Source organism: Saimiri boliviensis, chromosome 20, assembly GCF_048565385.1.
Source record: "Saimiri boliviensis isolate mSaiBol1 chromosome 20, mSaiBol1.pri, whole genome shotgun sequence".
NCBI lineage: Eukaryota > Metazoa > Chordata > Mammalia > Primates > Cebidae > Saimiri > Saimiri boliviensis.
This window is the reverse complement of record NC_133468.1, coordinates 11,239,582-11,253,331: the sequence shown is the minus strand read 5'-3', so window position 1 is coordinate 11,253,331 and position 13,750 is coordinate 11,239,582. Positions and strand designations below refer to the sequence as shown.

Genomic DNA, 13,750 nt, shown 5'->3' with positions numbered 1-13,750 from the left:
AACCGAAAGACTAGGAGTTGGTGAAGCCCTGGGTACAAGGAAAGTCTGACTCTGGAGAGAAGTCAGGTAGGCTAGGGAAGAGGCAAAACAGGCTGATTTGGGCTGCAGGACAACAGATTCTGGGGAAGGTATGAACTGGAATTTCCCAGCTGAGCAAGGTGACCCTTTTTATTTATTTATTTATTTTTTTGAGATGGAGTCTCACTCTGTTATCTAGGCTGGAGTGCAGTAGTACCACAATCTTGGCTCACTGCAATCTCCAACTCCTGGATTCAAGCTGTTCTTCCATCTCAGCTTCCCAAGTACCTGGGATTATAAGCATGTGCCACTATGCCCAACTAATGTTTGTATTTTTAGTAGAGATGAGGTTTCACCATGTTGGCCAGGCTGGTCTTGAACTCCTGACCTCAAGTTATCTGTCTGCCTCGGCCTCCCAAAGTGCTGGAATTATAGGTGCAAGTCACTGTGTCTGGCCGTTTTGTTAATGTGGTACGTTTCGAGATATAGACGTCTGTAAGACCATTTAATTAAGTTCAGTTTTTATCAGTTTTTTTTTTTTAAAGGCTCACACTTTTGGGGTCATAGCTAAAAACTGCCCAACTCAAGGTTGTGATAACTTTCTCCTATGTTTTCTTCTAGAAGTTTTACAGTTTTAGCTCTTATATTTAGGGTTATGATCCACTTTGAGTTGATTTTCATGCATGGTATAGGTGTCTAACTTCATTTTTTTATGTGTATAGCTATTGTGGGCTTTATTGTTTTGCTCCCCGCCCCCATTCATATATTAAAGTCCTAACCCCTAATCCCCCAGAAGGTGAATATATTTGGAGACAGGCTCTTTAAAGAGGTAATTTAAAGTAAAATGAGTCATTAGGGATGTGCCTTAATCCAATATAACTGTGTCTTTATAGGAAGAGGAGATCAGGACATAGATAGGTATAGAAAAGACCTTGTAAAGACACAGGGAGAAGAGCCGTCTCATCTATAAACCAAGAAGGGAGGCTGCCTACACTTCCAGCCTCCAGAACTGTGAGAAAATAAATGATGTTGTAAGCCACCCAGTCTGTGGTATTTTGCTACGCAGCCCCAGGAAACTAATGCAACAGCTAACTGTCCCAACTGTTTGTTAAAAGACTATCCTTTTCGGTCCGGCATAGTGGCTCATGCCTGTAATCTCAGCACTTTGGGAGGCCGAGGTGGGTGGATCATTTGAGGTCAGAAGTTCGAGACCAACCTGTGCAACATATAGTGAAACCTGTCTCCACTAAAAATACAAAAAAAAAAAAAAAAAAAAAAAAAAATTGCCAGGCCTCGTGGTGGGTGCCTGTAATCCCAGCTACAAAGGAGGCTGAGGCAGGAGAATCACTTGAACCCAGGAAGCGGAGGTTGCAGTGAGCCGAGATTGTGCCACTGCACTTCAGCCTGGGCAACAGAGCAAGACTCCATCTCAAAAAAAAAAAAAAAAAAAAAAAAAAAGGATGATTCTTTTCCCATTGAATTGTCTTGGCACCTTTGTGGAATATCAACTGATCAAACATTCTGTAAGATTTTATTTCTGGACTCTCAATGTTGTTCAGCTGATCTCTATGCCTATTTTTGTCAGTACCATGTTATCCTGATTACTGTACCTTGTAGTGAGTTTTGAAAATGGGTGGTATGGCTCCTCTAACGTTCTTTTTTAAAAGTGTTTTGACTGTTCTGGGTCCTTTATATTTCTACATACACTTTAGGATTTGCTTGTCAATTTCTTTCTTTTTTTTTTTTTTAAATAAAGACGGGGTTTTACCATGTTGGTCAGGCTGGTCTTGAACTCCCAACCTCAGGTGATTTGCCCGCCTTGGCCTCCAAAGTGCTTGGATTACAGGCGTGAGCCACTATGCCCAGCCTTGCTTATCAATTTCTATTAAAAAAACCTATAAAAAAGATTTTGACAGGGATTGTATTGAATATGTAGATTCATTCTGGGAGGAGTTCCATTTTAACAATATTGAGTCTTTCAACCCATAAGTATGGAATGTCTCTCCATTAATTTAGATCTTCTTTAATTTTATTAAAATGTTTTGTAGTTTCAGTATATAAATCCTGCACTTCCTTTGTTAAATTTATTTCTAAGCATTTCATTATTTTTGTTGCTATTGGGAGTTGGACTGTTTTCTTAATGTCACTTCTGGATTATTTGTTCCTAGGATATAGAAATACAACCGTTTTCTGTATATTGAGGTTTTATCCTGATCTTACTAAACTCAGTTATTTGTTCTAGCATTTTTTTGATGATCTCTTATGATTTTCTACATAGAGAATCGTGTCATCTGTGAGTTAAGAGTTATATTCCTTCGTTCCCAAACTGAATGCCTTTTCTTTCTTTTTTTTTGTGCTTATACTGACTAGTGCCCCAGTAAAACGTAGAACAGACGTGTAAGGGTGAACATACTTGCTTTGCTCCTGATTTGAGGCGGAGTTCGTTCACTCCTCCATTTAAGAAACATTTCTTGCTATTCCTACCCCTCTCCTATCAGAATTGCTAGTGATTTTAAGTTGGAGAAATAAATATCAAAGATAAGAAAAGCTGCTGAACAAAATAAAAACATGCTTCGTTCTGACTGTAGCCTCAAGATGAATGAAATATAACCAAAAGGCAGGTCCCTTGTTTTTTAGAACATTCAAGGGACAGGAAGCTGCTGTACCATCAAACAAAAGGGGTTAGTTAAATAACTTCTGAAGCATGCATGTATAACGGAATACTACACAGTCATTAAAAGTAGGCTTAAGATTTTTTTTTTTTTTTTTTTTTTTTTTTTTTTTTGAGACAGATTCTCGCTGTGTTGTCCATGTGGGAGCGCAGTGGTGCAATCTCGGCTCACTGCAACCTCTGTCTCCCAGGTTCAATCGATTCTTCTGCCTCAGCCTCCCAAGTAGCTAGGGCTACAGGCATGTGCCACCACACCTGGCTAATTTTTGTATTATTAGTAGAGACGGGGTTTCAACCTGATGGCCAAGCTGATCTTGAACTTCTGAACTCAGGTGATCTGCCTGCCTCGGCCTCCCAAAGGGCTGGGATTACAGGCGTGAGCCACCATGCCCGGCCAAGAGGATGTTTTAATAGAAGGGAAATTCTCATATACGAATTAGGGCAAAAGAGAAAGACAGATACAATAACAAATATTGAATGGTCTCAACATCATTAAGAAATGCACATAAAGAAAAGGTGGAAAGGAAATACATAAATCCCTTAACAGCTGTTGTCTCTCTCGGTTTAATGATTTTCCCCCCTGATTTCTTTACATTCCATTGAATTGCATAAATTTTTATCAGTGAGCATCTCATAGTCAGAAAAAGAAAAGAAAACAGAATACAGCTACAGGGAGGGCTGTGTGGGCATTTCCCAGCCTTACCTTACAGTATTCATCAATCGGTATCAGGCGTTTGACAGCCACGTCCCGGATGTGGCTTCGTCTGAAGAGAATCTTACCTGCAGAAGATGAGAGCAAGGACAGTGTTGTCAGGGAACAGGGACAAGCGCTCAGCAACCTGAGAGCGTGTGGACGTGGCCGTGTCTAAGGCAGGTCTGAGTGGTGCCCGAATTCCTGACTGTGGTGAAGGTACCCCTGCTGGACTTCCGCGGGGCTTGGATGAGCCCACGTTAGGTCCCCTGACCCCCGTTCACAGCTTTAGCTCAAGAGCTTGGGGGAGTCGGATCCATGGAATAGGTTTTGGCGAGATAAGGGAGGCTGAAAACCACTGTGGAAGGCGGCCACTCCCACCCGATGCAGAAGGCTGGACCCAAGGATGCGAGGCGCTGTCCAACTCCAGGATTCTGACCGGGCGAGCAGGACAGTGGCTAAGCAGACATGCCCTTAGCAATAGTTCCGTCTCCTTCCCCCGTTTCTTCATTCACCTTCTGCTTTCTCCTCATGTTCCCTAAGCACCCATGCTCGACCGTTCTGAGCCCTCCCCTCGGCGCGCACACAGCCCGCGCAACGCATCCCACAGGTTCAGCGTTCTTGGCTCTTTCTGACTGCTCGCATTATTCATTTTTATAGCACGTCTTTTAAATTTATTGAATTAAATTTTAATTTAAAAGAATTTATTTAAATTTATCTAATTATTTAATATTTATATACAATATATACTTAAATATAAATTAATTAAGTTTAAAATTTATTTTTAATTTTTAAAAAGCACTTCTTTTTAATTTTACAGCACATTCCTCCCTCCCTCCCTTCTTTCCTTCCTTTCTTCCCTCCTTCCCTCCCTCCCTCCCTCCCTCCCTCCCTCTCTCCCTTCGTCCTTCCTTCCCCCCTCCCTTTCTACCAGTCCTATCATATGCGCTGCACGGATAGGAACTGACTGCATCTCGGTCCATTTGGTGACACTAATGTTTGATAAATGTCTGAATGTAGCTTCCACCTACAAAGATGACAGATCCCTTCAGTCCCTTCCCCAATCAGTGTCTGTAAGAGAACGGTTTTGAGTCCTGTTTCACCCAGTATTAACTACCTGCTTTATGACATCTGAAACTCTGGGGCATGGGGCTATGAACCACCAGTATGACACATGGGTAGAGAATGTGGGTCACAGGAAAACATGGGTATACACATGATGCCACTGAAGATCTCTGGAAATATCCAAGACACTGACGTATCATGGGCGACGTTTGTTTAAAGCAAATCAGTGGGCTCAGAGTCTAGATAGAATATCCTCTCTTTGGGAGATGGAGGCGGAGCATACAAACTAAAGACTAAGATCACCTGGCTCACCATCCTGGATCTACCACAGTCGGAGGTGGGGGAAATCGGAAATAAGACATAAAGAAGGGCCAGAGACACGGGGGATGGAGAGAAGCACCTCTACCAAGCTCATGCAAAGTGACCAGGGGGACTCTATGGGTAGGTCAAGGGGAAGGCGTGGGAAGACCACAGCTGCTCTGGAGAGCACAGCATGGAGACCTATTAAGAGCTCTCTATATTTTCTGGTCCTAGGATGTTGGTTAAAAAGACGAATTTGGGTCACGAGCCTGGCAAGGTAAGGAGAGATTACTATTGATCTAAGATGGTTTCTGGTGAGACGGCTGTCTCCACAGATCAAGCCTGGGTGAGCAGGGATAGGATGGCATAGAAAAGGCTAGTAAGGGCCGGGCACGGTGGCTCATGCCTGTAATCCCAGCACTTTGGGAGACCGAGGCAGGTGGATCACTTGAGGTCAGGAGTTTAAGACCAATCTGGTCAACATGGCAAAACCCTGTGTCTACTAAGAATACCAAAAAAAAAAAAAAAAAAAAAAAAATCAATCAGCCAGGCATGACAATGCATGTCTATAGTCCCAGCTACTCGGGAGGCTGAGGCAGGAGAATCGCTTGAGCCCAGGATGTGGAGGTCGCAGTGATCTGAGATCACGCCACAGCACTCCAGCCTGGGTGACAGAGTAAGTGAGGCTCCCTTTCAAAACAAAGCAAAACAAACAAAACAAAAACGGTTAGTACAGTCAGAATTTTCATAATATGACAGAACTGGAAGGGAAGCTGAAAAACAACCCTACTGACTTTTGAAGATTGGCAATGCAAAGTAGTAAAGGAGGTTTGCACCCAAAAAGACCATATGGCTAATCCAACATTTTAAATAATTGGACAACTTTCTCTGGTGCCAAAGGACACTATTTGGAAACTAGGTAGACATGGTAAATAATAATTTAAAAAAAAGAGATAGAGAAAGCCTTCTTTTCTCTCTCATTTTCACCAATTTAAAAAATATCTAGGCTGGGCACGGTGGCTCACGCCTGTAATCCCTACACTTTGGGAGGTGGAGGTGGGTGGATCACCTGAGGTCAGAGGTTTGACACCAGCCTGGCCAATGCGGTGAAACCCCGTCTCTGCTAAAAATACAAAAATTAGCTGGGCATGGTGGCACATGCCTATAATCCCAGCTACTAGGAGATTGAGGCAGGAGAATCACTTGAATCTGGGAGGTGGAGGTTGCGGTGAGCCGAGATCGTGCCATTGCACTCCAGCCTGGGAGACAAGAGCAAAACTCTGTCACAAACAAACAAAATCTAGATGAATCAGCTTCACAGAGTTCAAAGTGCTTGTCTTTGAGGAATAGAAGAGAATTCTGGTTTTCTTTTTTACACTTTCTCCTCAGTTCCTGCTGTAAACATTTATTGCTTTTAGAATCAGCAAATTTTCATGTCATTAGCGAAAAAAGGAAATGAGGCAGTGAAGCGGGAGGGTTTTTGAAACTGGATTTCCCTGGAGCCGATGATCTTACTCACTGAACAGGTCCAGTCTCCGTGTGAGCCCTTTCTGTGCCATGCTTTGGGGCTAGTGGGGAGCAAGACGGCTGTGGCCTGCCCTCCTGGTGCCCACAGCTGGTGTTTCCCAGAAGCAGGGGAGGGGACCCTGCTGGAGTTTGGGTGGGGCAATGCTTCCCGGGACTGGCCCCGCCCTCTAGGGTGTTTAGCATCCTTGGTCCAAATCCAGATGAAGCTGGTAGCCTTCCCAACCCCACCCACCTCCAGTCATTGTGACAATCAGATACTCCCCATTCCATTTTATTGTCCTCGTAGGTGGAACTACTTGCAATATAGAACCCCAGGAATGTCCTCAGCTTTCAGGAAAAACAAAGAATGTGTGCCTATGAAGAGAAATCCTACCCAGCAAATGCTCCCTGCACTCGAATTTATGTCTCAAAATGGGAGAGGGGTCCCTAATAAAAGATATTTTGGTCCCCTTCTGAAAATTTTTCCTCTGGAAAACAGGAAGGGTGGAGGGTGGGTGTATAGCCATCTTACTGAAAAGGTCGTGAGCAGGCTCAGAATATCTCCAACCTCACGGGACAGCACTGGCCCATGGCAATAGGCACAGGCGTGTCCTGAGGCTGCCCCCGACTAGAGACCAAAGGTAAGGATCCACGCAGGGCTCGGTCTACAGGAGCTGAGAGGGAACGGAAGACTCGGGCGCACTTAGCATTTCCTAGGGGGTGACACAAGGACAAAAGTGTCACTCCTATACCTGTGTGACCTCAGTGAGATGGGAATCTCTGGGCGCATGTCTGGTATCTTGCCAGCGATGAGGGCAGGATGCCCTGTGGCAGCCCCGGGGCCTACTGGAGAGGCTCTGCAGTCAGTGAGGCCCTGGCCAACCCCAGGCAGCGCCGCTTTGGGGAATGCATTTACCTTCCGGAGCCTCAGTCTCCTCATCTGTGAAATGGGACAGCAGTCCCTAGCTCTTAGAGGCCATCTCCATGATACCCAGCACAGGGGTGGCCCTTAGTAGGTGCTTGCAAAGGGGCAATTCCTTCTTATTTTTTTTTAGACTTTAGATGACTCATGCACTCCCAGCTTTCTTAAACCTGCCCCCTATGGGCTAATTTGTCATTTATCCATAGCAGAGCCCGAGTTGTGGCTCAGGTCCTGGCTGTGGGGCAGAACCGTGTGGCCAGTGGTAGGCACGGGAGCCAGCACCTCCTTGGCCCGGCCTCCCTGGTGAGGTGCCATGGGCAGCAGCCCTGGCCTGGGCCTGACGTGAGGTGTTTCTGAGAGCATCTTGGGGAAGGAGGGGGAGCCGGCTGCCTTCCTGGAGCGGAAAGGGTGTTCAGAGGCGAGCAAGGCCTTTGGTGGGAACGGTCGGCTTTTGTTTTCCACCGTGGAGGAAGGCCAGACTGTAATTCCTATTTTTCAGGCAGCATCCTCTGCCAAGTTGGCTTCCCCAGCTCCTGCTGGGATGGAAAACTGTGCAGGCTGCTCCCCTCCCCTGCCTTTGTGCTAACATGAGACCGGCTTTTGTTCTGCTGACGCGGCAGTCTTGGCAGAAAACTGACCCTAGAAGAGGGGGCGCCTCTCTGTGCTTCCCTGCCTTGGCCTCACCCTCAGCCTCCAGGAAAAGCTAAGAGGCGGCTCAGAAGGGGTGGTCTGGGGTCCTGGGGCCCAGCGGGACCTCTCCAAGCCACAAGTGGGTGACTTGAGCAGGGACCAAGTCCCTGGGAAGGGCATTTTGATTAGTTCTTTGGTGGAGAAGGGTTACGCAACCATGAAAGCGTTTTAAGAGCTTGGGAGAGGGTCGGCTCAAGTTCTTCTCTGTCTTGGCTAGTTTTCCAGAGCTGGTTTTGCCGTTTTATCCAGTAAAGAGTTAGAAATCACTGCTTTCCTTTCCTTTCTTGATTTTTTTTTTTTAAACCCCACATTTGGAGTCCAGTTTACCTTGAATATCCAGAACGGTCATTTAAGGAGGTCTCTAACATGTGAAACCAAGAGATTCCAGAAGCATCCCAGGACCCTGTTTCTGCCTTTACCAAGAATCTACTATGTGCCAGGAACTGGATCTTGTGAAGTAGGGGTCACTGTCCTGTTTTTAACAGATGTGGAAACTGAGGCTCAGAGGGGGATGTCGTTTGCTGGAGGTTGCAGGCTGGTCCGTTTGACTCTGAAGCACACGCTTTGGAGCGCTGACATTTGGCTGTCGCAGCTGGCCAGCTGGGTTTTTTTCCAGCAGGAAAGAAAATTCCAGCATGGTTGTATACTTTGCCAGTGGAAGAACCACAAATGTTAGCTTTTTTAGGTGAAGGATTCTCCCAGCAGAGGCGGCCTGGCAAACATATGTGCCCTGTCTCTAAACCCATTAAATGGTGGCAATACCTGAATAACCCACTATGTCCTGGACTAGGTGGTTGGGAGACCGGACTTGTGTGACCCAGGGAGTCCCCCACCATCTCTGAACCTGTTCCCTTCTCTGAAAAAAGATGTTTTTTTTTTTTTTTTTTAAATTTCTGAGATGGAGTTTCGCTCTTTCGACCAGGCTGAAGTGGTGCAATCTCAGCTCACAATAACCTCCACTCCCTGGGTTCAAGCCTCAGCCTCCTGAGTAGCTGGGATTATAGGTGCCCACCACCATGCCCAGCTAATTTTTGTATTTTTAGTAGAGAAGGGGTTTCGCCATGTTGGCCAGCTTTGTCTCAACCCCCTAACCTCAGGTGATCCACCCACCTCGGCCTCCCAAAGTGCTAGGATTACAGGTGTGTGCCTGGCCTTGAAAAAATATCTCAAGGGCCCACCCAGCTCTAAATATCTGTGACTTAGGGTGATTGTCAGACTGTTGATTTTCAGTACATAAAAATCATCAAAGTGCTTGATGGCTGTTAGCGACCTGGTAGGCATTTACATAATCATCATAACAACTTCATTATTTTAGTACCATTGTTACCTCCAATTTGCAAATGAAGTCATCTACCCAAGGTGACAGAGTTGGTGAGGGGGGCATGCTGGGATTGGAATCCAGGTTGTCTGACTCCAGGCATGAATTTTGGAGCCAGCCATACCTGTGTCTGAATCCCAGTTTTGCCATCTGTGCAAGGGCCTATAGGTTCCCTGAGCCTCAATTTACTCATCTGTGAAATGGGCACAGTAATACCTACAATGCAGGGCTGCTCTGAGGACCAAATGAGGTAATGAATGTAAAGCACTCAGTGACTAGCCCGCAATAGGGAGCTATTATTATACTTGAAGCAGTAATGCTGGCTTGGGTAACCCTCTCTTTTTTTGAGACAAAGTCTCGCCCTGTGGCCCAGGCTGGAGTGCAATGGCGAGATCTTGGCTGGCTGCAACCTCTGCCTCCCAGGTTCAAAGAATTCTCCTGCCTCAGCCTCCTGAGTAGCTGGGATTACAGGCGCCCGCCACCACACCCAGCTAATTTTTTTTTAAATTGCATTTTAGGTTTTGGGGTACATGTGAAGAACATGCAAGATTGTTGCATAGGTACACACGTGGCAGTGTGATGTGCTGCCTTCCTCCCCGTCACCTATATCTGGCATTTCTCCCCATGCTCTCTCTCCCCAACTCCCCACCCCACTGCTGTCCCTCCCCTATTTCCCCCCAACAGACCCCAGTGTGTGATGCTCCCCTCCCTGTGTCCATGTGTTTTCATTGTTCAACACCCGCCTATGAGTGAGAACATGCGGTGTTTGATTTTCTGTTCTTCTGTCAGTTTGCTGAGAATGATGGTTTCCAGGTTCATCCATGTCCCTACAAAGGACACGAACTCATCGTTTTTGATGGCTGCATAATATTACATGGTGTATATGTACTACATTTTCCCTGTCCAGTCTATCATCGATGGGCATTTGGGTTGGTTCCAGCTAATTTTTATATTTTTAGTAGCGATGAGGTTTCACCATGTTAGCCAGGCTGGTCTCGAACTCCTGACCTTGTGATCTAACCACTTCGACTTCCCAAAGTGCTAGGATTACAAGTGTAAGCCACTGTGCCCAGCCAGGGTAACCCCTCTCTTTGAGCTGAAGCCATGACACTATTCTTTGGTAAGAAATTTGGGGGGATGGAGACTGACTGCCTTGGGAACAGAGACTACGAATAATTGCATGAAACACTGCACAGCAGCTGGTGTGGTACCCGGTAAGCTGTGTGAGGTAGGTTCATAAACTTTCTAAAATATGCCCCAAAGATGTGCCGCCCTAATCCCCAAAGCTTGTGTATGTGACGAGCTATCATATGCCTTATACCTTAAAAGAGGGAAATTATCCTGGATTAGTCAGGTAATAATCGTATGAGTCCTTAAAAGCAGACAGCTTTCCCTGACTGGTGGCAGAAGCCGAAGTCAGAGGGATCCGAACCCAAGTCAGATTTGCTGCTGGCTGGGAGATGGAGAGGGCTCCTGTGATGAGGGATGCGGGAACCTTTTAGAAGCTGAGAGGGTGACAGCCAGCAAGGAAGCAGATCTTGGTCCTGTAGCCATGAAGAACTGAGCTCTGCCAACAATCTATGTGGAGGCTGGAAGCAGACTTTTCTCTAAGTGTTCCAGATAAGAGCTTGCTTAGCTGACATCTTGCCTTTAGCCTCATGAGACCTTGAGCAGAACCCAGTTGGACTAAAAACTCTGCCTGCACTTTTGGCTCACAGACCTGTGAGGTCATATATGGGTGTTTTAAGCTGTTAAATTGGTGGTCATTCGTTATGCAAGAATAGAAAACAAATACCATAGCTATAGAAACAGAAAGCACTCACTACAAAAACTTACTGAGGCCGGACGTGGTGGCTCACGCCTGTAATCCAAGCACTTTGGAGACCAAGGCAGGCCGATCACCTGAGGTCGGGAGTTCAAGACCAGCCTGACCAACACGGTGAAACCCCCGTCTTAAAAACAAACAAAAAACAAACAAAAAAACTTACTGAGCTTGAATTATTCCCATTTTAGAGATGGGAGCCAGTGAGGATCCCAGAGGTAAAGGGTTTTCCCAAGGTCATTCATCAGCTAGTAAATGGTATAGCCTCTAATGTCAAAACCCAAGTACTTAGTCATTAACCTGCTTATGCTTAGCGTTCCATTATTGGAATGCTAAGTATGTGGGAGTTATTTATCTCCTACTGCTTAAGGTCACCACTAAGGTCTGATTTTTTCACTCACGCAAAAATTAAAAAAAATTGCAACCTCTGGCATAAATGGGTTAATTTCTACAAATGGCTGAGATTCTGGTCAGTGGGATGGGGTCCCCTGAGAAACGAAGAAAAGCTGATAAAGTGTCCCAAGGGTCTGGGAGTCCTCAGTGTTCCAGACTGAGAGCACCCATCTCACCTACCTGGCAGAAAGGGAATGATCCGCTGCTTCGGGTCCTTCTGTCCTCCTTCCATGGGAAATTTGTCCAACATCTGCATCTAAATAGGGGGGAAAACACCAATAACAGAAACCTTTCATAATACAATAAACAACATCTCGGACCTTTTAAAGGAAGGATGTGAAATATGTGATGTGACATACAGAAAGTTCACTTCATTCAGCTTTCCAGAAACCCAAGCTAATGGGAAAGGCAATTTCAATTGGATCTAGAAACTCCATAAAAATAATGTTTATATCGACAGCTGCCAGATTTGTGAAGGTTCAGAGTTAAGAGAGACCATTCCTGGCTTTCCCGGGGTTCTCTATCCACAGGATCTGAAACGTGAACAATACTCTCAGGGCCACCAGGATTTCACGGACAGCAGGTCATCCTGTTTTTTGAGAATTGCTGGGTTGAGGTAAGGAATGAATCACTAATATTCAATCAATGTGGTTAGGTTTACGCTTACGAGAGAACTGTATTCCCCTGACCCAGAAAGAATTCCCCAGGTTGGCTCAACAGACAGCTTTGGGTCTGGCTCTGTGCTAGAGGTACAGGGTACAGCAAGGAAAAGATTCATAGTCTAGAGAGAGGACTGAGAAGAAACTGATCATTACAAGGTGGTCTAAAGAGAGGGAGGTGTAGGCTGCTGTGGGGGAAGAGGAGCAACAGGGCAGAGTCCCCAAAACAAAACATTTATGGTACATACCATCAATGTATCTTCTGGCGCTTCAAGGACTTAATGTGAAATATCTGATTTGGCATACAAAACCACAAGGATCTGCTGCTTACTCCCCATGGGGTCTCAGGAAAGTGACATAATGCTTTAGGGTCTCATCTTTAAGCCTGCCATCAGGACACCAACTTGCAGCGTTATTTTATGGATTAGAACTGGGCCGCAGAAGTCATTAATGCTGTTGTCAAGTATTTCTGGTTCTTCTTCTGAGTACATGGGACATTTGTACTTTCCCCAGTCCGTTGAAGAGGGATGTGGCCAGTTTCATGTGAGCTGGAGACATGTGTCACTTCGGGGTGGAAGATGATGACTGGGCTATTTCCCTCTTCCTTGGGGACTGACCACGCTCCACTCCAGAGCCTGGCTTCTCTGCTAGCCGCAGTCATGGGATGAGGTCCAAAGACCCCAGTGACCTCTGCTGGACATGTGGCCTGAGTGAGCGACGACAAGATGCCCTTGCTGTACAGCGAGGTTATTTGTGTGAGCACCACCTTCACCTACCCTGTTTAGTACTCGGGTCAAGGAATCAAAGCAGATGGGAAGGCAGTCTCAGGCCTTGAGGAGTTATGGTTGGAATGTGAAAAGTGAAAAGCCTGCTCATAGGAAAGTCACTCTGGCACTCGAGATCCGTCCCTCTCATGTAATAAAAGAAGCTTTGAAAAGTCCAGGAGAAATATGTGCAGCTATGGTGCGGGCATCTGGGGAGGAGGGGGGGACCTGAAGTGGGAGAGGCGAGAGATACATACATCGAACACCCACCATCTGTCAGACATGGGCTAGGTTCTTTAGAAATATTCCCTCATTACATCCTCACATCATTCCTTTAAGGAAGACATGACTGTCCAGGAAACTCAAGGCCTGTAGCCACCAAAGTGCAGGGACCAGAGACTGAAGGCCACGTGCTTCATTAGCATCGAATCACCCCCGGCTGAAATGCTATTTAGACAATTAAAAAGGACAGGGCTGCTTTTCCAGGCTGGAGCACCCAGCCTCTTCGGTGCTGTGCCACAGGATGCCCTGGGCAGGTGGGTCAGCCTCAGCTTGGCCGGGCATCCTGGAAGATGCCGCGATGTGCGGCCTTGCCCCAGAAGTCTTTAAACTTTTAAACTGTGGGTTTTCTTTTTCCTCCTTCTCTCTTTTTCTCCTTGGTCTCTAGCTAGGAGTTTATTAATCTGTATCGTTTCAAAGAACTTACTTTTAGTTTCACTATTTTTCTTTATTGTTTTTCTGTTCTCAATTTCTTCTTTTTTGAGACAGGGTTTGCTGTGTCACCCAGGCCGGAGTGCAGTGGCACGTCACAGCTCACTGCAGTCTCGATCTCCCCAGGCTCAGGTGATCCTCCCAGCTCAGCATCCAGAGTAGTTGGGACTATAGGCGTGTGCCACCACGCCAGGCTCCTTTTTTTTGTATTTTGTAGCGA

The 13,750-nt window shown here is 46.1% G+C and overlaps 1 protein-coding gene across 1 annotated transcript in view; it reads right to left on the bottom strand.

Annotated features, from left to right (window-relative positions):
- The window catches only part of SH3PXD2B (SH3 and PX domains 2B), a 107,058-nt gene that overhangs the window by 46,636 nt on the left and 46,672 nt on the right, over positions 1 to 13,750 (bottom strand). The window contains exons 3-4 of the mRNA XM_039460674.2: positions 11,577 to 11,652; positions 3,393 to 3,469 (exon numbers count right to left, since the gene is read on the bottom strand). Coding sequence (XP_039316608.1) covers positions 3,393 to 3,469; positions 11,577 to 11,652 — 153 coding nt within the window. The remainder of the gene's footprint in view (positions 1 to 3,392; positions 3,470 to 11,576; positions 11,653 to 13,750) is intronic.